General features: G+C 55.7%; 1 protein-coding gene across 3 annotated transcripts in view; it reads right to left on the reverse strand.

The window, feature by feature from the left end:
- Positions 1-22,493, reverse strand: part of GLG1 (golgi glycoprotein 1) — a 151,398-nt gene that overhangs the window by 53,726 nt on the left and 75,179 nt on the right. For all 3 annotated transcript variants that reach the window (XR_010990849.1, XR_010990850.1, XM_068166531.1), the window contains exons 4-6: positions 19,199-19,414; positions 7,543-7,746; positions 6,885-6,956 (exon numbers count right to left, since the gene is read on the reverse strand). Coding sequence is in view for 1 of the 3 variants with exons in the window: in XM_068166531.1 (XP_068022632.1) it covers positions 6,885-6,956; positions 7,543-7,746; positions 19,199-19,414 (492 nt within the window). In the remaining 2 variants the exon portion in view is untranslated. The remainder of the gene's footprint in view (positions 1-6,884; positions 6,957-7,542; positions 7,747-19,198; positions 19,415-22,493) is intronic.

Raw genomic sequence — 22,493 nt, forward strand, 5'->3', positions numbered from 1 at the left:
CTTCTTCCAGGCAAGCAGCACCAGAACAAGAGGACACAGTCTCAAGCTGCACCAGGGGAGGTATGGGCTGGAGGTGAGGAGAAAAGTTCTTCCCAGAGAGAGTAATTGGCCACTGGAATGTGCTGCCCAGGGAGGTGGTGGAGTCCCCATCCCTGGAGGTGTTCAAGAGGGGACTGGATGTGGCACTTGGAGCCATGGTTTAGTAATCAGGAGGTGTTGGGTGACAGGTTGACCTAACACCTCTAAGAATTCAGCTCCTCGACCGCGTCCCTAAGCTCCTCATCCAGATGTATTTTAAACACCTCTAGGGATGGTGACTTCACCACCCCCCTGGGCAGCATGGGCCAGTGCCCAGTGACCCTCTTGGTGAAGAAATTTTTCCTGCTATCCAACCTAAACCCCCCCTGCTGCAGCTTGAGGGATAGGATAGAATGGGTTGGGTTGGAAGGAGGTTGACTTGCTGGAGCGTGTTCAGAGAAGGGCAACAAGGTTGGTGAGGGGCTTGGAGCACAGCCCTGTGAGGAGAGGCTGAGGGAGCTGGGGTTGCTTAGCCTGGAGAAGAGGAGGCTCAGGTGTGACCTTATTGCTGTCTACAACTACCTTAAGGGGGGTTATAGACAGGCAGAGGTTGTGCTTTTCTCCCAGGCAGCTAGCACCAGAACAAGAGGACACAGTCTCAGGCTGTGCCAGGGGAGGTTCAGGCTGGAGGTTAGGAGGAAGTTTTACACAGAAAGAGTGATTGCCCATTGGAATGGGCTGCCTGGGGAGGTGGTGGAGTCCCCATCCCTGGAGGTGTTCAGGAGGAGAGTTGATGGGGTGCTTGGTGCTATGGTTGAGTTGCTTAGGTGGTGTTGGATGATAGGTTGGACTTGATGATCTTGAAGGTCTCTTCCAACCTGGTTTATTCTAGTCTAGTCTAGTCTAGTCTAGTCTAATCTATAGAATGGGTTGGGTTGGAAGGGACCTTAATAGGACAAACCCTTCTGCACTCAGCAGGGACATCTGCAACTAGAGCAGGTTGCTCACAGCTCTAAACAACCTGACCCTCAATGGTTTCAGCCACGGGGCATCTCCCACCTCTCTGGGCAACCTGGACCAGGCTCTCCCCACCCTCAGTGTCAAACATTTCTCCCTTCTCTCCACTCTCAATCTCCCTCTTTCAGTTCAAACCATCACCCCCTGTGCTGTCACAGCAGGCCCTGCTCAAAAGTCTGTCCCCAGCTTTCCTAGAGGCCCCTTGGAGTACAGAAGGCCACCAGAAGGTCTCCCTGAAGCCTTTTTTTAACTCTAGGCTGAACAAACCCAACTCTCTCAACCTGGCTTCTCAGCAGAGAGCTTCCAGCCCTCCCAGCATTGCTGTAGCTTTCTCTGAGCATTCTCCACCAGGTCCCTGTCCCTGCTGTGCTGAGACCACTGATGCTTTCAAACCCGTGTGGTTGAAGCTGGACCGCAGTCAAATTTCACCGGTCTCAGAGAAGCGACACAGTTAACAATGCAGACCCAGGTCAAGGGTTTGAGAGGCAGCAGCTCTCTGCAGAGCCCTCCTTAAAACTGCACATTCATCCAAGCTTTGTGTGACTCATTCTGCCTAACCAGGCTCAGTTGCTGACATTTATCCCAGCTGTGTTACATGCTCACCCCGTGCCCTCCAGAAACAATTCCCCACCCCCCACCCCCCTGCCCCGAATGCATCTCTTCTGCAACGTGCTGAGCAGATGGAAGCAAGGCAAGCAGCCTGGCCAGGGGAATTTTGAGCCTATTCTCCACAACTGGTGGATGAGCTGGGGCCAAACTGCTACTCAGCAGCTGCAAGAACAAGCCCCTAAATTCCAGGCAAAGAAAAGGGTCTGTAATCCACTGCTGCGCTTCAGAGCTTCTGGGTTCCATTAGATGAAAATGGGATCTGAGGGCTGCAGATCATCCAGAGGAGCTCAGGGAAGTTTGGGCCATTCTCAGCCTGGCTGAAAGGATGGAAAGCTGCTAGGGTGGTGGTGGGTGGGGAGACCAGGGAGCAAACTCAGCATAAGGACCAGAGAAGCCCTGTAGCCTTCTCCCCTTCCTTCCATTAGGGGTTTGACTTGTAGGATAAAGACCTTTGAGACCATGGTGTCCAACCCTTACCCCAGCACTGCCAGGTCAGCACTACACCACGGCCCTCAGCTCCACATCTTCAGGGCTTTGCAGTCCTTCCAGGGATGGGGACTCCAACACTGCCCCAGACAGCCTGGGCCAGGCCTTGCCAGCTGGTTCAGGGTCGAAAATGTTCCTCATACCCAACCTAAACCTGCCCTGGTGCACCTTGTGGCTGTTTCCTCTCATTCTGTTGCCTGTTCCTATGGAAAAGAGACCAACCCCCCCTCACTGCAGCTTCCCTTCAGGGAGGTGTAGAGAGCAATGAGGCTTCCCCTCGGCCTCCTTGTCTCCAGGCTAATCATAGTACCATAGTATCAGTCAGGGTTGGAAGGGACCACAAGGATCAGCCAGTGCCAACCCCCCTGCCATGGGCAGGGACACCCCACACTACATCAGGCTGCCCAGAGTCTCAGCCAGCCTGGGCTTAAACACCTCCAGGGACAGGGCCCCAACCACCTCCCTGGACAACCCATTCCAGGCCTTCACCACTCTCATGGGGAAGAACTTCCTCCTCACCTCCAGCCTCAATCTCCCCACCTCCAGCTTCATTCCATTCCCCCTAGTCCTAGCACTGCCTGAGATCCTGAGCAGTCCCTCCCCAGCCTTCTTGGAGCCCCCTTCAGACACTGGAAGGCCACAATGAGGTCACCTGGGAGCCTTCTCTTCTCCAGACTGAACAGCCCCAACTCCTTCAGTCTGTCCTCACAGGAGAGGTGCTCCAGCCCTCTGATCAGCCTCAGGTCTCTCAGCTGCTCCTCACAAGACTTGTGCCCCCCACCACTTTCTCCCAGGTCACCATAAAGAGTATAAGCCCTTGCCTAATAAGTAGGAGGCCCTGCAGGATGAGGGCAGTGGGGATGAGAGGGCTGAGGAGCAGCCATGTGGGGAGATGCCTAAGGCCAAGCAGTCCCCACCACCTATAAGGAGCAGCTCCACAAAGCAAAAGAGAAGGGTTATAGTTGTTGGGGACTCTCTCCTGAGGGGGACTGAGGGACCCATATGTCATCCCACCCCACCCCACCGGGAGGTCTGCTCCCTACATGGGGCCCAGGCAAGGGAGATCACCAGGAGACTCCCTAAGCTGATCCAGCCCTCTGACTATTACCCTTTGCTGGTAATCCAAGCTGGAAGCAATGAAATTGCTAAGAAGGGCACCAGGACAATCAAAAAGGAATTCAAGGCTCTCAGACAATTGATTGATGGGGCAGGAGCATGAGTGGTGCTCTGCTCAGTTCCCTCAGTGGCAGGGGAGTACCCTGAGAGGAACAGGAGCAGCCATGCCATCAGCAATTGGCTCAGGGGATGGTGCCAGCAGAGGAATTTGGGGCTCACAGTATCACAGCATCACTAAGGTTGGAAGAGACCTCAGGGATCATCGAGTCCAACCTATCAACACGGACCTCATGACCAGAACATGGCACCAAGTGCCACATCCAATCCCCTCTTGAACACCTCCAGGGGTGGGGACTCCACCACCTCCTTGGGCAGCACATCCCAATGATGAACGACTCTCTCTGTGAAGAACTTTCTCCTCACCTCGAGTCTAAACCTCCCCTGGCACAGCTTGAGACTGTGTCCTCTTGTTCTGGTGCTGGGTGCCTGGGAGAAGAGCCCAACCCCCACCTGGCTCCAACCTCCCTGCAGGGAGTTGCAGAGAGCAAGAAGGTCTCCCCTGAGCCTCCTCTTCTCCAGGCTAAGCAACCCCAGCTCCCTCAGCCTCTCCTCACAGGGCTGTGCTCAAGGCCTCTCCCCAGCCTTGTTGCCCTTCTCTGGACACCTTCAAGTGTTTCGATGTCCTTCTGAAACTGAGGAGCCCAGAACTGGACACAGGACTCAAGGTGTGGCCTAACCAATGCAGAGCAGAGGGCAGGATGAGCTCCCTGCTCCTGCTGGCCACACTCTTCCTGCTGCAGGCCAGGATGCCCTTGGCCTTCTTGGCCACTGGGCACACTGCTGCCTCCTGTTCAGGCAGCTGTCAATCAGCACCCCCAGGTCCCTCTCTGTTTGGCAGCTCTCAGCCACTCTGCCCCCAGCCTGGAGCTCTGCCTGGGGTTGCTGTGGCCAAAGTGCAGCCCCTGGCACTTGGACTTGTTGAATGTTGGCCTCTGCCCATCTGTCCAGCCTGGCAAGGTCCCTCTGCAGAGCCCTTCTGCCCTCTCACTGACCAACATCTGCTCCTAACTTGCTGTCAGCTGCAAACTCACTGCTGATGGACTCCATCCCCTTCTCCAGATCATCAATGAGGACATTGATCAGGCTGGGGCCCAGCACTGCTCCCTGGGGCACACCCCTGGTGCCTGGCTGCCAGCTGGCTGTGGCACCATTCACCACCACTCTCTGGGCTCAGCCTCCAGCCACTTCCTCACCCAGCACAGAGTGTAGTGGTCCAAGCCACGAGCTGACAGCTTAGCCAGCAGTTTGCTGGGGGGGATGGTGGCAAAAGCCTTGCTGCAGTCCAGGCAGACCACATCCACAGGCCTCCCCATGTCCACCAGACGGGTCACCTGATCATAGGAGCTCAGGTTGCTCAGGCAGGACCTGCCCTTCCTAACCCCATGCTGGCTGGGCCTGAGCCCTTGGCCATGCTTCAGGTGTGCAGTGATTGCCCCCAGGATAATCTGCTCCATCACTTTCCCTGGCACTGAGCTCAGGCTGCCAGGCCTGGAGTTTCCAGGTTCCTCCATCAGACCTTTCTTATGGATGGGGACCACACTGGCAGCTTCCAGTCCTCTGGGACCTCACTGGTGAGCCAGGCCTGGAGGAAAATGATGGAGAGTGGCTTGGCAGCTCATCTGCCAGCTCTCTCAACACCCTAGGATGGACCCATCCAGTCCTATGGGGTTCTTTGACTATGGGGCAGCTTTTACTGCACCCAACCTGCTGGGTCCTGATGGGCTGACATTATCTAGGAAGGGCAGGAGGGTACTGGCACTGGAGCTGGCAGGGCTCATTGGGAGGGCTTTAAACTAGGTCTGGAAGGGGTGGGTGAGGAAATCAGTGTCTCTGGAGAGGGGAGAGTGGGACACAAATGAGGGTTAATTGCTGAAGTGCAGGTACACCAATGCACACAGTATGAGCAACAAGCAAGAAGAGCTGGAAGTCCTGGCCCACCAGGATGACTATGATATAGTCACCATCTCAGACACCTGGTGGGATAGCACACATGGCTGGAGTGCTACACTGGGGGGTTACAGGCTCTTCAGGAGAGGGAGAAGGGGAGGAGGGGTGGCTCTGTGTATTAGGGAGTCACTCTTTGCCACAGAGCTTGACGTGGAGGGTGAAAGAATTGAGAGGACTGGAAGTGAGGAGAAAGTTCTTCCCAGAGAGAGTTGTTGGCCCTTGGGATGTGCTGCCCAGGGAGGTGGTGGAGTCCACATCCCTGGAGGTGTTCAAGAGGGGACTGGATGTGGCACTTGGTGCCATGGCCTAGTCATGAGGTTTGTGGTGATGGGTTAGACTTGATGATCTTTGAGGTCTTTTCCAACCTTGGTGATGCTGTGATCATCTACAGCTCTGTCTGACCTCTCTCATATTCATATCTCAGAGCATGGCAGAGGCCCTTTCAAACCCCATCCTGCCCCATCCCTGTACAACCAAACTCAGGTTAAGCAAACCCAAGCAATCCCTTTCAGCGCTGTGCCTGTACAAAATGAAGCTTTGTTTCAAGCCCCCAGGGATCACTCTCTGAGTTTGGAATTTAATTGGAGCTAAGCTTTTGGACAGCTAATGCATTTAAGGGAGAGAAAAATGAGTCCCATCCCTCCAGGCCTCTGTACCAGGCTCCTTCAGCAAAGCTTTCCTGAAGAAGGGTTTGAATTCCACACAATCCCAAACACCACAATGCTGCTTCTGAAATGACTGAAGGCCTTGCTGCCTTCCCAAAACACACCCCCACCAAGCCAAACTCTTCCAAGGACTGGCTTCCCAGAACAACTTTTCCCCCCACCTTGCTGTCAAAAACCACATCTTGAGGAACACCACCAGGAAAATGTTGTAGGAGCTGGTCTCTGCTGCCAAGTGACAAGCAAGAGGATGAGAGCAAATGGCCTCAATTTGTGCCAGGGGAGGCTTAGGTTGGAGATGAGGGAAGATTTCTTTGCTGCCAGAGTGGTCAGGGATTGGCAGAAGCTGCCCAGGGAGGTGGTGGAGTCCCCATGCCTGGAGGTGTTCCAGAAGCCTGTGGCCATGGCAGTGTGGGATAGGGTTTCCCGGCCATGGTGGGGTTGGGCTGCTGGTTGGTCTTGATCTTGGAAGTCTTTTCCAACCCAAACAATTCCACAACTCCCTGGCTGGATTCACCCATCCTGGAGGTCTTTTCCAACCTCAATGATTCTTATGTCAGTAACTGCTCTGTGCAGAATCTGCTGCTTGAGCGCCAGACACTCAAAGCCCAGAGAAGAGAAGGTGAACCACAGGCAGCTGGTTTGGTTCTCCTCAGCACCTTATGCCAGCACTTAACCAAAGCTTACCCCAGCATGGTGCCACTTCCACTTTCAACACTCCACCACCTGAGCTCCACATCCACCTTCCCAGATGACCCACCTGAACACTTGGATTCACTTCCATCTTTTAACTTCAATGAATTCAAAGCCCCAACACCCAGCTGATCTCAAAGCAAAAAGCAGTTGCTTACACCTGACCACGCTGCTCATGGATCTGCCTCAATGCTAGGGAGAGGAAGCCAGCCTGGAGTGATGAATGACTTGGTGGTTTCTGCATGCAGGATTTGCCTAAGCCAGAGAGATACCTACCTTTTCACTCATTGATTCTTCAAACTTGTGATTGAAGAGGCACTTGTAGACTCGGCCTTCCCCTGCTTGAGTCTGTGAAACAGAAACATTTGCCATGAAAGGTAAGACTTGTAATGCTTAATGAGCAGCCTACACCCAAAGAGGCTGATCTGGAACTAGGAATACATTCCCAGTTCATATTTCTAATGACACTCAGAGCTCCTAGACTAAGCAAAACCTTCTGCATTTTACTGCCTTCAGAAGCTGCTTGCCTCCGTCACCCCTCTGGTGAGAAGATGCTCAGCTGACACAAGCTAATTCAGACTGAACAGTGCAGCTTCCAGGAGTGCTGTGAGCAAAACCAGACCCTGTGCTTGCTGCTGCAGGAGGGAGCAGTCACCTCTCCCAGTTAAGAGGCATTTCCCTCCCTCTCACACCAGCTCTGATGTCCATTAAACCATTTGTGCCAGCTCAGTTCATTAACCCCCCACCAGGGGAGGCTTTGTTTGGCGTGGGGGGCTGAAGGGAACACCCCATTGACTGCAAAATGACAGCTACAGGTGCTCTGTTTTCAGCAGCTCATGAACTTGCTAAGGGTGCAGGATTCCAGTCCTTCTTTCAGGGTGGTTGTGGGGTTGTTTTTCCCCCAGGGGAGGGAAGGCCAGAGGGAAGCACTCACGTTCTCACAGAAGCGCTCTCTATCGTCCCGGCAGGCGAAGTAGAGATGCCGGTCCAGGTGGAAGTCGTCTGAAGAGAGCTCAGCCACCCGAAGAATGGCCTTCTTACACTGATCAGAGACCTGAACCCGAGGGTCTGTCTCCTCAGCTTCTTTCACCAGCCCTTTCTCCAGGCATGCCACCACCTCTCCTTGCGAGTGGGCATCCTAGGTGAGAAGAGCGAGACACCACCTGTAACCAAGCACCTCCAGCACCCCAGCGTGGTGAGGGCTGGAAAGGGCCTCTGGGGATCACCCACACCAACCCTCCCGCAGGGGCACCCACAGCAGCTTTGGAATCTCTCCAGGGAGGGAGACTCCACCACCTCTCTGGGCAGCCTGCTCCAGGCCTCCAGCCTCCTCACACCAAAGAAATGTCTCCCCGTGTTCAGGTGGGACCTCCTGGGCTCCAGTCTGTGCCCACTGCCCCTTCGCCTGTCCCTGGGCACCACTGACAAGAGTCTGGCCCCAGCCTCTTGCCCCCCACAGGCCCTTTAGGTCTTGCTGAGCATTGATCAGATCCCCCCTAGGGCTCTTTAACATCTTCATTGATGATCTGGAGGAGGGGATGGAGTCCATCAGCAGTAAATTTGCAGCTGACAGCAAGCTGGGGGCAGGAGTTGATCTGCTGGAGGGTAGAGAGGCTCTGCAGAGGGACCTCAACAGGCTGGGCAGATGGGCAGAGGCCAAGGGCAGGAGATTGAACACATCCAAGTGCCAGGGGCTGCACTTTGGCCACAGCAACCCCAGGCAGTGCTACAGGCTGGGGGCAGAGTGGCTGAGAGCAGCCAGGCAGAGAGGGAGCTGGGGGTGTTGGTTGGTGGTAGGCTGAACATGAGCCTGCAGTGTGCCCAGGCAGCCAGGAGGGCCAATGGCATCCTGGCCTGCATCAGGAGCAGTGTGGCCAGCAGGAGCAGGGAGGTCATTGTGCCCCTGTACACTGCACTGGTGAGGCCACACCTTGAGCCCTGTGGCCAGTTCTGGGCCCCTCAGTTTAGGAAGGAGGTTGAGCTGCTGGAAGGTGTCCAGAGAAGGGCAAGAAAGCTGGGGAGGGGTCTGGGGCACAGCCCTGTGAGGAGAGGCTGAGGGAGCTGGGGTTGCTTAGCCTGGAGAAGAGGAGACTCAGGGGAGACCTTCTTGCTCTCTCCAACTCCCTGAAGGGAGGTTGTAAACAGGCAGAGGTTGGTCTCTTCTCCCAGGCAGCCAGCACCAGAACAAGAGGACACAGTCTCAGGCTGTGCCAGGGGAGGTTCAGGCTGGAGGTTAGGAGGAAGTTTTACACAGAGAGAGTGATTGCCCATTGGGATGTGCTCCCTGGGGAGGTGGTGGAATCCCCATCACTAGAGGTGTTCAGGAGGAGACTTGACAGGGTGCTTGGTTACATGGGTTAGTTGATTAGGTGGTGTTGGATGACAGGTTGGACTTGATGATCTTGAAGGTCTCTTCCAACCTGGTTTACTCTATTCTATTCTCCAGGCTCAACAGCCCCAGGGCTCTCAGCCTTTTCTCCTTACAGAGCTGCTCCAAGGCCCCTCAATATCTTTGCAGCCTCCACTGGACCCTCTCCAATAGTCCCCTGTCCCAGGACTCCTGATGTGGCCTCACCAGAGCAGGATCACCTAAGCAGATCACAGGGGAACGTGTCCAAGTGGGGTTTGAAGACCTCCAGAGACAGAGACTTCAGCACCTCTCTGGACAGCCTGTTCCAGTGCTCTGCCAACCTTCCCTGTAAAGAAGTTCCTTCTCCTGCTTAGGTGGAACTTCCTATGCTCAAGTTGCTGCCCATCGCCTTGTGTCTTTTCACTGAGAAGAGTCTGGCTCCACCTTCCTGCCACCCACCCCTTAGATATCTGCAAGCACTAATAACAAGCACCACAAATGAAGCAAACAAAGTATCATAGTATCAGTCAGGGTGGGAAGGGACCACAAGGATCAGCCAGTTCCAACCCCCCTGCCATGGGCAGGGACACCCCACACTACATCAGGCTGCCCAGAGCCTCAGCCAGCCTGGCCTTAAACACCTCCAGGGACAGGGCCCCAACCACCTCCCTGCACAACCCATTCCAGGCCTTCACCACTCTCATGGGGAAGAACTTCCTCCTCACCTCCAGCCTCAATCTCCCCACCTCCAGCTTCATTCCATTCCCCCCAGTCCTATCACTGCCTGAGATCCTGAGCAGTCCCTCCCCAGCCTTCTTGGAGCCCCCTGCAGATACTGGAAGGCCACAATGAGGTCACCTGGGAGCCTTCTCTTCTCCAGACTGAACAGCCCCAACTCCTTCAGTCTGGCCTCACAGGAGAGGTGCTCCAGCCCTCTGCTCATCCTCCTGGCCCTGCTCTGGACACCTTCCAGCACCTCCACATCCCTCTTGCAATAGGGGCTCCAGAACTGGAGGCAGGACTCCAGCTGGGGTCTCCCCAGAGCTGAGCAGAGGGGGAGAATCACCTCCCTTGCCCTGCTGGCCACACTTCTCCTGATGCAGCCCAGGATCTGGTTGGCTTTCTGGGCTGCAAGTGCACACTGAGAGCTCCTGGTGAGCTTCTCCTCCCCCAGCACCCCCAAGGCTCTCTCCTCAGGGCTGCTTTCCAGCCAGTCCCTGCCCAGCCTGCATTTGTGCCTGGGATTGCCTCCACCCAGCTGCAGGACCCTGCCCTTGCTCTTGTTGAACCTCCTGAGGTTGGCTTGTGCCCACCTCTCCAGCCTGCCCAGCTCCCTCTGGATGGATCCCTTCCCTCCAGCCTGTCTGCTGCACCACACAGCTTGGTGTCAGCAGCAAACCTGCTGAGGGTGCACTCAGTGCCACTGTCCATGGCACCCACAAAGGTGTTGAACAAGCCTGGTCCCAGGACTGATCCCTGAGGGACTCTGCTTGTCCCTGGCCTCCCCTGGGCCATGGAGCCATGGACAGCCACTCTCTGGGTGCAGCCATCAAGCCAGTTCTGTATCCATCTAGTGGTCACCCATCACACCCATGTGTCACCAGCCTGGAGAGCAGGCTGTGGTGCAGGACAGTGCTGAAGGCTTTGCTCAGGTCCAGGCAAACGACATCAGTTGCTCTCCCCTCAGCTACTGATGTTGTCACCTGTGCAGAGAAGGCCACCAGGTTGGTCAGGCAGGATTTGCCCTTGGTGAAACCATGCTGACTGCTCCCAATCACCTCTTCACTATGCTTCTGAGCCAGTAGTGACTCCAGGAGGATCTGCTCCAAGGGCAATTGCAGAGAGACTTCCAAAAGCTCAGCCTCAGCTGCACTGACATTCAGAGGAGGCATCAGTCAACAGCTGTAGGATCCACACAATTCCTCCATTCCCACCCTGCTGCTGGCCACCATGAAAGCAATCCTCTCCCCACCACCCCCCCTCCACCCTGCCACTGCTCAGGGTTTGTTTTAATGTGACTTAATGAGATTATCACTACTTAGTCACACAGCTCAGAGCTCTTTACCCAAATGGCCAAATTATCTTTACTTTGACACAGCTCCCTTGGCACCATGGCAACAGCAGGCACAGGAAGAACAGTCTTGGGAGGGAGCAAAACCAGACAAGCCTTCAGTTTGGGTGGGGATAATTAGTGATGCTAAAAAAGCCACAGAGGAGCTTGGCCCAGTGGAGGCTTCTCAGGGCTAATTCCTCCCTGAAGGGCCTAAGAGGAATTCAAAGAGCAGATGAAGGAAGAAGCAGGGAACTCCAGGCCAGTCAGTCTCACCTCTGTGCCCAGAAAGATCATGGAACAGATCCTCCTGGAGGCACTACTGGCTCAGAAGAAGAGTGAAGAGATGATTGGGAGCAGTGAGCATGGCTTCACCAAGGGCAAATCCTGCCTGACCAACCTGCTGGCCTTCTCTGCACAGGTGACAACATCAATAGCTGAGGGGAGAGCAACTGATATCCTTTCCCTGGAGCTGAGCAAAGCCTTCCACACTGTCCTGCACCACATCCTGCTCTCCAGGCTGGTGACACATGGGTGTGATGGGTGACCACTAGATGGATAAGGAACTGGCTTGATGGCTGCACCCAGAGAGTGGCTGTCCATGGCTCCATGGCCCAGGGGAGGCCAGGGACAAGCAGAGTCCCTCAGGGATCAGTCCTGGGGCCAGGCTTGTTCAACACCTTTGTGGGTGCCATGGGCAGTGGCACTGAGTGCACCCTCAGCAGGGTTGCTGATGACACCAAGCTGTGTGGTGCAGCAGACAGGCTGGAGGGAAGGGATCCATCCAGAGGGAGCTGGACAGGCTGGAGAGGTGGGCACAAGCCAACCTCAGGAGGTTCAACAAGACCAAGGGCAGGGTCCTGCAGCTGGGTGGAGGCAACCCCAGGCACAAATGCAGGCTGGGCAGGGACTGGCTGGAAAGCAGCCCTGAGGAGAGAGCCTTGGGGGTGCTGGGGGAGGAGAAGCTCACCAGGAGCTCTCAGTGTGCACTTGCAGCCCAGAAAGCCAACCAGATCCTGGGCTGCATCAGGAGAAGTGTGGCCAGCAGGGCAAGGGAGGTGATTCTCCCCCTCTGCTCAGCTCTGGGGAGACCCCAGCTGGAGTCCTGCCTCCAGTTCTGGAGCCCCTATTGCAAGAGGGATGTGGAGGTGCTGGAAGGTGTCCGGAGCAGGGCCAGGAGGATGAGCAGAGGGCTGGAGCTGCTCTGCTGTGAGGACAGACTGAAGGAGTTGGGGCTGTTCAGTCTGGAGAGGAGAAGGCTCCCAGGTGACCTCATTGTGGCCTTCCAGGATCTGAAGGGGGCTCCAAGAAGACTGGGGAGGGACTGCTCAGGATCTCAGGCAGTGATAGGAGTAGGGGGAATGGAATGAAGCTGGAGGTGGGGAGATTGAGGCTGGAGGTGAGGAGGAAGTTCTTCCCCGTGAGAGTGGTGAAGCCCTGGAATGGGTTGTCCAGGGAGGTGGTTGAGGCTCCGTCCGTGGAGGTGTTTAAGACCAGGCTGGATGAGGCTCTGGCCAGGCTGATCTAGTGTGGGGTGTCCCTGCCCATGGCAGGGGGGTTGGAACTAGATGATCCTTGTGGTCCCTTCCAACCCTGACTGATACTGTGATACTGTGAAGGTCAGACAAAGCAGCTCTGGCCCAATACTCCCTGCCATGTCCAGTGCCCTGCAAGCTTCAGGATGACTTTGGTCTGTGACCAGTGGCTGGCAACAAACGCAGAGTCTGTGCTTTACCTGAAAGCCCAGAAGAGGCAGAGCCACACTCCACTTAGTTTCTTACATCACTTTCACAAGGGCAACCACCCTTCCCCCAGCTCTACCTCCAACTCTTCTTCTAGAATGGATCTCTTGAGCCTTCTGCAAGTTCCCCTGTGAAGATCCCCTGAATTTCTGCTGCTCTGCTGCTCCTGGCCTTCTATCAGATACCCCAGGGCATGAATGTGTGCACACATGGACCTGGTGTTGGCAGTACCCATTTAGAAGCCACCCTTTCAGCTTCCTCTTGTCAAGGAGATTCATCTGTTGCTGTTGCAGCAGCATGAGTAAGAGAGAAGCCTCCATAAAGCATGACCATGACTATTCAGAGCCATGCAACCCCCTCCCAAACTCTTCCACACAAAGCAGTGCACCCAGGTGGCCAAGGAGGCCACCAACATCCTGGCTTAGATCAGTGCTAGTGTGGCCAGCAGGACCAGGGCAGGGCTTGTTCCCCTGTACTGGGTACTGGTGAGGTCACACCTCGATTCCTGGGCTCAGTTTTGGGCCCCTTACTCCAAGAAGGACATTGAGGTGCTGGAGCAGGTCCAAGAAAGGACAAGGAAGCTGTGGAAGGGTCTGGAGAACAGGGCTGGTGAGGAGCAGCTGAGGGAACTGGGGGTGTTTAGTCTGGAGAAAAGAAGGCTATGGGGAAACCTTCTCACTCTCCACAACTCCCTGAAAGCAGGCTTGAAGTGAGGTGTGGGTCAGTCTCTTCTCCCAAGGAGCAAGTGAGAGGACAAGAGGAAACAACTGCCAAGCTGTGGCAGGGGAGGGTTAGTTTGGCACAAAGTCTTTCCTGAAGGAGTGGTTAGGCCCTGGACCAGGCTGCCCAGTACAGGCCTCACCCCTGGAGGGGGTTCAAAGCTGTGGAGATGTGGTGCTGAGATACATGGTTTAGTGGTGAGCTGGCACTGTTGGGTTAACATGGGACTTAATGACCTCAAAGGGCTTTTCCAACCTAACTGATCCTATGAAACCACATCTCTCTGCTCTGCTGTGCCTCCTTGGGCAGGAAGCCCTTCAGTCCAGCTTTAGCTCTGCTTGGAGCAGAAGCAGTGAGCAGAGCAGGGGTAATGGCTGGACCTGATGATCTCAAAGGGCTTTTCCAACCTGAAGGGTTCTCTGATTCTATGCTCAGGCAACACTCATAACCACAACCCCATTTTAGAAGGGGCCAACTTAAAACCCAAAAGCATAAACCCCTCAAACTCACACGGCCCAAAGCTTCCTCTTCAGGTTTCACCTTTGCTTTGGGTGGGATCTTGCCAACTCCACATGCTGGCAAACATCAACTAACAGAATGATGACATCTAGGACTGAACCCCACAGGGATCTGAGCAATGCCTTCACCACCTCACTTCCAATTGTCAGCTCTCTAGAGCCATGGCAAAGGTGAACACAAACGAGGGACTTTTGACAAGGCCTTGGTGGGATAGGAGGAGAGGGAATGGATTCAAGTTTGAGGAGGACAGGTCAAGATGGTGATGAGGAAGAAACTCTTCACAATGAGGCAAAAATTCTTTAGAATGAGGAATGGGAGACACTGGAACAGGTTGCCCAGGGAGGTGCCCTCTCCAGGGAGGTGTTCAAGGCTAGGTTGGATGAGCAACCTGGGCTGGTGAGAGGTATCATAGTATCAGTCAGGGTGGGAAGGGACCACAAGGATCAGCCAGTTCCAACCCCCCTGCCATGGGCAGGGACACCCCACACTACATCAGGCTGCCCAGAGCCTCAGCCAGCCTGGGCTTAAACACCTCCAGGGACAGGGCCCCAACCACCTCCCTGGACAACCCAGTCCAGGCCTTCACCACTCTCATGGGGAAGAACTTCCTCCTCACCTCCAGCCTCAATCTCCCCACCTCCAGCTTCATTCCATTCCCACTGGTCCTATCACTCCCTGAGATCCTGAGCAGTCCCTCCCCAGCCTTCTTGGAGCCCCCTGCAGATACTGGAAGGCCACAATGAGGTCACCTGGGAGCCTTCTCTTCTCCAGCCTGAACAGCCCCAGCTCCTTCAGTCTGTCCTCACAGGAGAGGTGCTCCAGCCCTCTGCTCATCCTCCTGGCCCTGCTCTGGACACCTTCCAGCACCTCCACATCCGTCTTGCAATAGGGGCTCCAGAACTGGAGGCAGGACTCCAGCTGGGGTCTCCCCAGAGCTGAGCAGAGGGGGAGAATCACCTCCCTTGCCCTGCTGGCCACACTTCTCCTGCTGCAGCCCAGGAGCTGATTGGCTTTCTGGGCTGCAAGTGCACACTGAGAGCTCCTGGTGAGCTTCTCCTCCCCCAGCACCCCCAAGGCTCTCTCCTCAGGGCTGCTTGCCAGCCAGTCCCTGCCCAGCCTGCATTTGTGCCTGGGGTTGCCTCCACCCAGCTGCAGGACCCTGCCCTTGGTCTTGTTGAACCTCCTGAGGTTGGCTTGTGCCCACCTCTCCAGCCTGCCCAGCTCCCTCTGGATGGATCCCTTCCCTCCAGCTGTCTGCTGCACCACACAGCTTGGTGTCAGCAGCAACCCTGCTGAGGGTGCACTCAGTGCCACTGTCCATGGCACCCACAGAGATGTTGAACAAGCCTGGTCCCAGAACTGATCCCTGAGGGACTCTGCTTGTCCCTGGCCTCCCCTGGGCCATGGAGCCATGGACAGCCACTCTCTGGGTGCAGCCATCAAGCCAGTTCTGTATCCATCTGGTGGTCACCCATCACACCCATGTGTCACCAGCCTGGAGAGCAGGCTGTGGTGCAGGACAGTGCTGAAGGCTTTTCTCAGGCCCAGGGAAACGACAGCAGTTGCTCTCCCCTCAGCTATTGATGTTGTCACCTGTGCAGAGAAGGCCACCAGGTTTGTCCCTGCCCCTGGCATGGGGGTTGGAACTGGATGCTCTTCAAGGTCCCTTCCAACCTAAACCATTCTAAGAACCTACCAAAAGAAAGCACAGAAAACACTTCACCAGGAACAACAAAGCCAGGGGGAGCAGAGGTAGACAGGAACTAAAACACTAGCAAAGGAAGTCTTGGAAAGGCCAAGAGTCAGCCAGCAGTGGGGCTTCCAGCAGCAAGGGAATCCCAGAGCACCTCCTGAAGTGCCTTTTCCAGTTCCAAAAGCCAGCTTTACCCCAGGTACTGTGAGGAAGCCATCTCACTGCCAGCCACTAGCAGCCCTCATGCAGATGGGAGGCAGTGGTCCAGCAGTGCTTATCTCCATAAAGAAGAAGAGAGCTGAATCTCTTCCCTCCTCCTCCTCCTCCTCCTCAGGTGTCCAGGGGGTATTTATTAAACTCCCAGCTCCACTCAGTCCCACCAAAGGCTAATGACTGTTTCTCTACAGGCAGCTCTCAGAAGCTACAGCAGAGAAATCGAACCTGAACCAGCAGCTGATGGGGGCCAATTAGATGGAGATTTCTCCAAAGCAGCAAAGGGACAGAGGAGAAACAGCAACAAAGGGACAGAGGAGAAACAGCAACAAAGGGACAGAGGAGAAACAGCAACAAAGGGGCAGAGGAGAAACAGCAACAAAAGGAAGGCTTGCATAGCCATTTAGAGCTGTTTCCATAGCACTATCAAATCCTTCCGTGGTTTCCAAGTGCCAGGGATGCCAGCCTAACAAAAGCCAGCAGATGACAGGCTGCAAGGCCTTCACACAACCCCAGGGCAAAACATTCTGGGTTAGGTACCAAGAGAGTGAGGGAGATGCACCAACTGCCCCAACCCACACCACAGCTTCAGCCCTGACTTGGTTTGCTGTCTCACAGAAGCTTGGTGACACGAGCTTCACAGTTCACAGAATGCTTTGGATTGGAAGAGATCTTAAAGATCATCCCAGTTCTAAGCCTCCTGCCACAGGCAAGGACCCCTCCCCCCAGCCCAGGCTGCTCAAGGCCTCATCCAGCCTGGTCCTGAGCACCTCCAGGCAGGGGGCAGCCACAGCCTCCCTGGGCAGCCTGTGCCAGGCTCTCCCCAGCCTCACTGCCTACAATTTCCTCCTCATCTCCAGTCTCAGTCTCCCCTCTCCCAGCTCCAAGCCATTGTCCCTCATCCTGTCTCTCCCAGCCCTTGTCCAAAGTCCCTCCCCAGCTCCACTGCAGCCCCTTCAGGTACAGGCAGGCTGCTCTAAAGTCTCCCTGAAGCCTTCTCATCTCCAGGCTGCACAGCCCCAACTCTCCCAGCCTGGCCCCACAGGGGAGTTTCTCCAGCCCTCTGATCACCTCTGTGGCCTCCTCTGGACCCTCTCCCACAGTTCCATTTCCCTCTTGTGCTGGAGGCACCAGAACTGGTGGGGTCTGAGCAGAGCAGAGGGGCAGAATCCCCTCCCTGTGCTGCTGCTCTCCCTGCTCTGGCTGCAGCTCAGTACACAGCTGCCAGCAACCATTGCTGGCTCCTGGGGAGTTTGTCACCAACTGACACCCCCAAGTCCTTCTCCTCCAGACTGCTTCCGAGCCACTCCTCACCCATCCTGGATTTGTGCTTGCCTCTCCCAGGTACCTTGTGACCTTAATCCCCCACTACCACCCTCACCCTTTCACTCCCCTTCACTCCAGCAGCCAGCACAGGAGGTTGTGCAGCTCTGTGCACAGCACTGGTTTCACACCCACCAGATGAGGTTTGGCTTTGCACCAGCAAGTCCATGCCACTGGACCCTCCAGGGCTCCCCAGAGTGCTTTAATTGGGGCAGGCCATGGGCATTAATGCAGACCTAACACCCAAGGCTGCCCCTATTACACTTCTAGTTCCACACTGAGGGGTAAAAGCAGTTTCTCATTCCATGAGGCCCTTCAGGCCAGGATTAGAGGGAACCTACACTTAATGCCTCCTACCAGGCTACTCAGCTCTTCCTAGGCTGAACTTGTGGTGCCTGCAAATCTCTCCCTCTTCTATGGCTGCTTTTGTTCTTGACAGCAGCAAGGGCTCCTTTTTGGTGCACCCAGGCTTCTGGAATGCATTAACACTTCACTTTCACACACTGTGGATGAGAAGCTGCTTCCAGCAGCCAACATCTCAAACAAGCAGGAAAGCTGGGGGGGTGGGGGTTGGAGTTTAAAGGAAAAAGCAGCTATTTTTTTGGCACATCTTATCCACCTCCCTCATTAATAGCTGACTGGAGAGGCCAAACCTGAAAAGCTTAGGAGCTGCAACGAGGAGGAAAAAACAACCACCACGTAACAGTTGCTAGGTTGACTTTCACGTTGCAAATGCAGAAGAACAGTGGCAGAAGTTGCTGAGCTCATTTGCATTTTCACCCTAAGCAGGGAAAACTTCTTGGGGAAGCAGCCCCTCCCCTCCTGCAGCACCCCACAGCTTCACAGACAGGGCAAGGCAGTGCCTTGAAACACCACAGGATCAGAAGAGGGCTTGGCTTGGCTTGGAAGACACCTGAAAAAGCATCCACTTCCAACCCCTCCACCCCCTCTGCCAACACCTCCTACTAGACTCCATCCTACCTGCCTTTGAATACATCCAGGCTTCAGAGCCTCCAGAGCTTCTCTGGGCAACCTGTGCCACTGCCTCAGCACAGTCTCACAGTATCACCAAGGATGGAAGAGGCCTCAAGGATCATTGAGTCCAACCTGGCACCACAGACCTCATGGCCAGACCATGGCACCAAGTGCCACATCCAATCCCCTTCTGAACACCTCCAGGGATGGGGACTCCACCACCTCCCTGGGCAGCACATCCCAAGGGCCAACAACTCTCCCTGTGAAGAACTTTCTCCTCACCTCCAGCCTAAACTTCCCCGTCAGGAAGAGGAGCAAGAAGGTCTCCCCTCAGACTCCTTTTCTCCTGACTGAACAACACTGACTTGGGAAACCTGTTTGTGACCATGGATGACACTCAGATCTTGAGAAAGGCCCTGAAACTAAATGCCAAACAGGCACTTGGAGAACTGGCACAGCTTGAGACTGTGTCCTGTTGTTCTGGTGCTGCTTGCCTGGGACCAACCTCTGCCTGTCTACAACCTCCCTGCAGGGAGTTGCAGAGAGCAAGAAGGTCTCCCCTGAGCCTCCTCTTCTCCAGGCTAAGCAACCCCAGCTCCCTCAGCCTCTCCTCACAGGGCTGTGCCCCAGACCCCTCCCCAGCTTTGTTGCCCTTCTCTGGACACCTTCCAGCATCCCAACCTCTTTCCCAACCTGAGGGGCCCAGAGCTGGACAGGCTGGAAGAGACCTTTGAGATCATCCAGTCCAACCTCTCCCCCAGCACCATCTGATCAACTCAACCATGGCACCAAGCACCCCAGCCAGTCCCTCCCTGAACACCTCCAGGGATGGGGACTCCACCACCTCCCCGTGCTGCTAAGCCCCCAGCACCGCTGAGCCCTCTCCCCGCTGCGGGGGGCCGAGCCGAGCGACGCCTTCCCCGGGGCAGGAGGGAGCAGGCGAGGCAGAGCAGCAAAGGGCTCCCAGCAGCCTGCTGCTGCCCCCTCTGGAGGCTCCGCAGGTACCTTCTCCCCAGGCCGAATGCTGCCGCACTTGAGGAGGTTGATGTCGGCCTTGCAGTCGTCCATGAAGCCGCAGATCAGGCGGTAGTCGCTGAAGATGATGGCTGTCATCTTGGTGATGTACTGGTGGCACTGGTACTCCGTGATGTTCCCCCTGTGGTCCACCAGGCAGGACACCAGGAAGCCTTTCCCCACGGGCTCATCTGCACATTCCTTGATCTGTTGTCCAAGGAGAACAAGGTGAAAAGCAGCTGCTGAGTTTAACCTGCCTGTTGAAAAGGCAATCCAAAGCACAACCCCCCCTGCCCCCCCGCCAAAGCCAAACCAGCTCAAAGCTGAACATGAGCCAGCAGTGTGCCCAGGGGGCCAAGAAGGCCAAGGGCATCCTGGCCGGCATCAGGAAGAGTGTGGCAAGGAGGAGCAGGGAGGTCATTCTGCCCCTGTGCTCAGCACTGGTTTTGGGGGTGAGGGGAATGCTCCTTTGACAAAGCTTAATTTAGAATGCTGAGTAGGATAGGATAGGATAGGATAGGATAGGATAGGATAGGATAGGATAGGATAGGATAGGATAGGATAGGATAGGATAGGATAGGATAGGATAGGATAGGATAGGATAGGATAGAATTGGAATGGAATAGAATAGAATAGAAGTTGGAAAAGACCTTTGAGATCATCCATCCCAACCTATCACCCAGCACCATCTGATCAGCTCAACCATGGCACCAAGCACCCTGTGCAGGCTCTTCCTAAACACCTCCAGGGATGGGGACTCCACCACCTCCCTGGGCAGCACATCCCAAGGGCCAATCTCTCTTGCTGGGAAGAACTTCTTCCTCACCTCCAGCCTGAACCTCCCCTGGCACAGCTTGAGACTGTGTCCTCTTGTTTTGGTGCTGCTTGCCTGGGAGAAGAGCCCAACCCTCACCTGGCTCCAACCTCCCTGCAGGGAGTTGCAGAGAGCAAGAAGGTCTCCCCTGAGCCTCCTCTTCTCCAGGCTAAGCAACCCCAGCTCCCTCAGCCTCTCCTCACAGGGCTGTGCCCCAGACCCCTCCCCAGCTTTCTTGCCCTTCTCTGGACACCTTCCAGCAGCTCAACCTCTTTCCTAACCTGAGGAGCCCAGAGCTGGACACAGGACTCAAGGTGTGGCCTAAGCAGTGCAGTGTGCAGGGCAGGATGAGCTCCCTGCTCCTGCTGGCCACACTGCTCCTGATTCAGGCCAGGATGCCCTTGGCCCTCCTGACTGCCTGGGTACACTGCAGGCTCATGTTCAGCCTACCATCAACCAGCACCCCCAGGTCCCTCTCTGCCTGGTTGCTCTCAGCCACTCTGCCCCCAGCCTGTAGCACTGCCTGGGGTTGCTGTGGCCAAAGTGCAGCCCCTGGCACTTGGATGTGTTCAATCTCCTGCCCTTGGCCTCTGCCCATCTGCCCAGCCTGGCAAGGTCCCTCTGCAGAGCTCTCCTACCCTCCAGCAGCTCAACTCCTGCCCCCAGCTTGCTGTCAGCTGCAAACTCACTGCTGCTGGACTCCATCCCCTCCTCCAGATCATCAATGAAGATATTGAACAGGCTGGGGCCCAGCACTGCTCCCTGGGGGACACCACTGGTGCCTGGCTGCCAGCTGGATTACAACAGCCCTAAATCATACTTGGACACCTCATGCTCCCCAATCTCCCCCCAGTCCCCATTAGCCTCCTAAACCAGAACAGTTTTGGCTCAAAGCAGGGCTGATTTCAAAAGGCAACACAGTATTTATTGAACTGTTCATTAACTTGCTGGAAGCTGAAGCTGAAGAGGGAAAATCCTCCTCCAATTCATTTTTATCAGGCTCTTATCAGGAACTGATTGCTAGCAGTAAAGCATTTTGCTGCCTGGCCTGAAATAACTCCAAAGGCAGGGCTAACAAATAGCTGAGGGCTGGGGCAGGGGTTTGAAGAGCAGTGGACATGAACAGACAGGTCCCCAAGACAAATCACAGCCTCAGCTGCTCAGGGGAGCAGAGAGGGAGAGGCAAAATGGCACCCCTGGAAGGAACAGATGCTGGTGGCTCTGACAGCCTCTGCCCAAAGGAAGGGGAAAACATGGCTAAGGATGTGCCCTGAGGAATGCTACAGCAGGGGCAGGGCAGTGGCTTGCTCCAAGGAGTACTGAGATTGCACTCACTAACAACACAATTCCTGCTGGAGTGAGGCCAGAGGAGGCCACAAAGGTGATCCCAGGGCTGGAGCAGCTCTGCTGGGAGCACAGGCTGAGGGAGCTGGGGCTGTGCAGCCTGGAGGGGAGAAGGCTCTGGGAGGACCTTAGAGCTGCTTTCCAAGACCTGAAGGGATCCTGCAGGAAGGCTGCAGTGGAACTCTCCCTAAGGGTGCCTAGAGACAGGACAAGGGGTTTGAAGCTGAGGGTTAGGCTGGAGCTCAGGAAGAAGCTCTTCTGTACAAGTGTAGTGAGACTCTGGCACAGGCTGCCCAGGGAGGCTCCTCCCTGGGGGTGTTCAAGGCCAGGCTGGATGAGGCCTCAAACAGAGGAGTCTAGCTGAGAGGTGGCCCTGTCCATGGCAGGGAGGTTGGAGCAGATGATCTCTTCCAACCTGAGCCAATCTAGGACTCCACGAGTTTAACCCTGAGGAGCCCAAGGGGAAATTCTGGCCCAGCTTCAGCATCCCCCCCCCTTCAGGAGTCAGCTGAAGATCTCAGGCACCCTGATGCTGCAAGCAGGTGTGACAGGCAGCCAGAAGAGCTCAGCAGTGCCACTTCTTCAAGCAGCAGGCACATGGCTGGAGTTGATTACACCAGAGATGTGCTCCTGATCAAACACTGCAGGGCTCATCCATCCCCAGCGAGCTCCGTGGCGATCGATAGGGACAGGCAGGCTCAGAGCCCAAGCAAGGGCAGGGCTAAGGGAACCCTCTCATCACTTCTCAGCTGACAACCTGCAATCCTCATGCTGGAAATACAGGGCACTGCTGAGGAGAGTCCAGCAAGGGCTCCAAAGATGCTGAGGGACCTGGAGCAACTCTGTGAGGAGCAAAGGCAGAGAGCCCTGGGGCTGAGAGCCTGAAGAGCAGCCCCAGGGATGGGGACTCCACCACCTCCCTGGGCAGCACATCCCAAAGGCAAATCTCTCCTCCTGTGAAGAGCTTCTTCCTAACAGCCAGCCAGCAGTGTGCCCAGGGGGCCAAGAAGGCCAAGGGCATCCTGGCCTGCATCAGGGGCAGTGTGGCCAGCAGGAGCAGGGAGCTCATCCTGCCCTGTGCTCAGCACTGCTCAGGTCACCCCTTGAGTCCTGTGTCCAGCTCTGGGC

This window comes from Melanerpes formicivorus, unplaced genomic scaffold, assembly GCF_026170545.1.
Source record: "Melanerpes formicivorus ecotype bairdi unplaced genomic scaffold, bMelFor1.0.p_v2 SCAF_102, whole genome shotgun sequence".
In the NCBI taxonomy this organism is placed as follows: domain Eukaryota; kingdom Metazoa; phylum Chordata; class Aves; order Piciformes; family Picidae; genus Melanerpes; species Melanerpes formicivorus.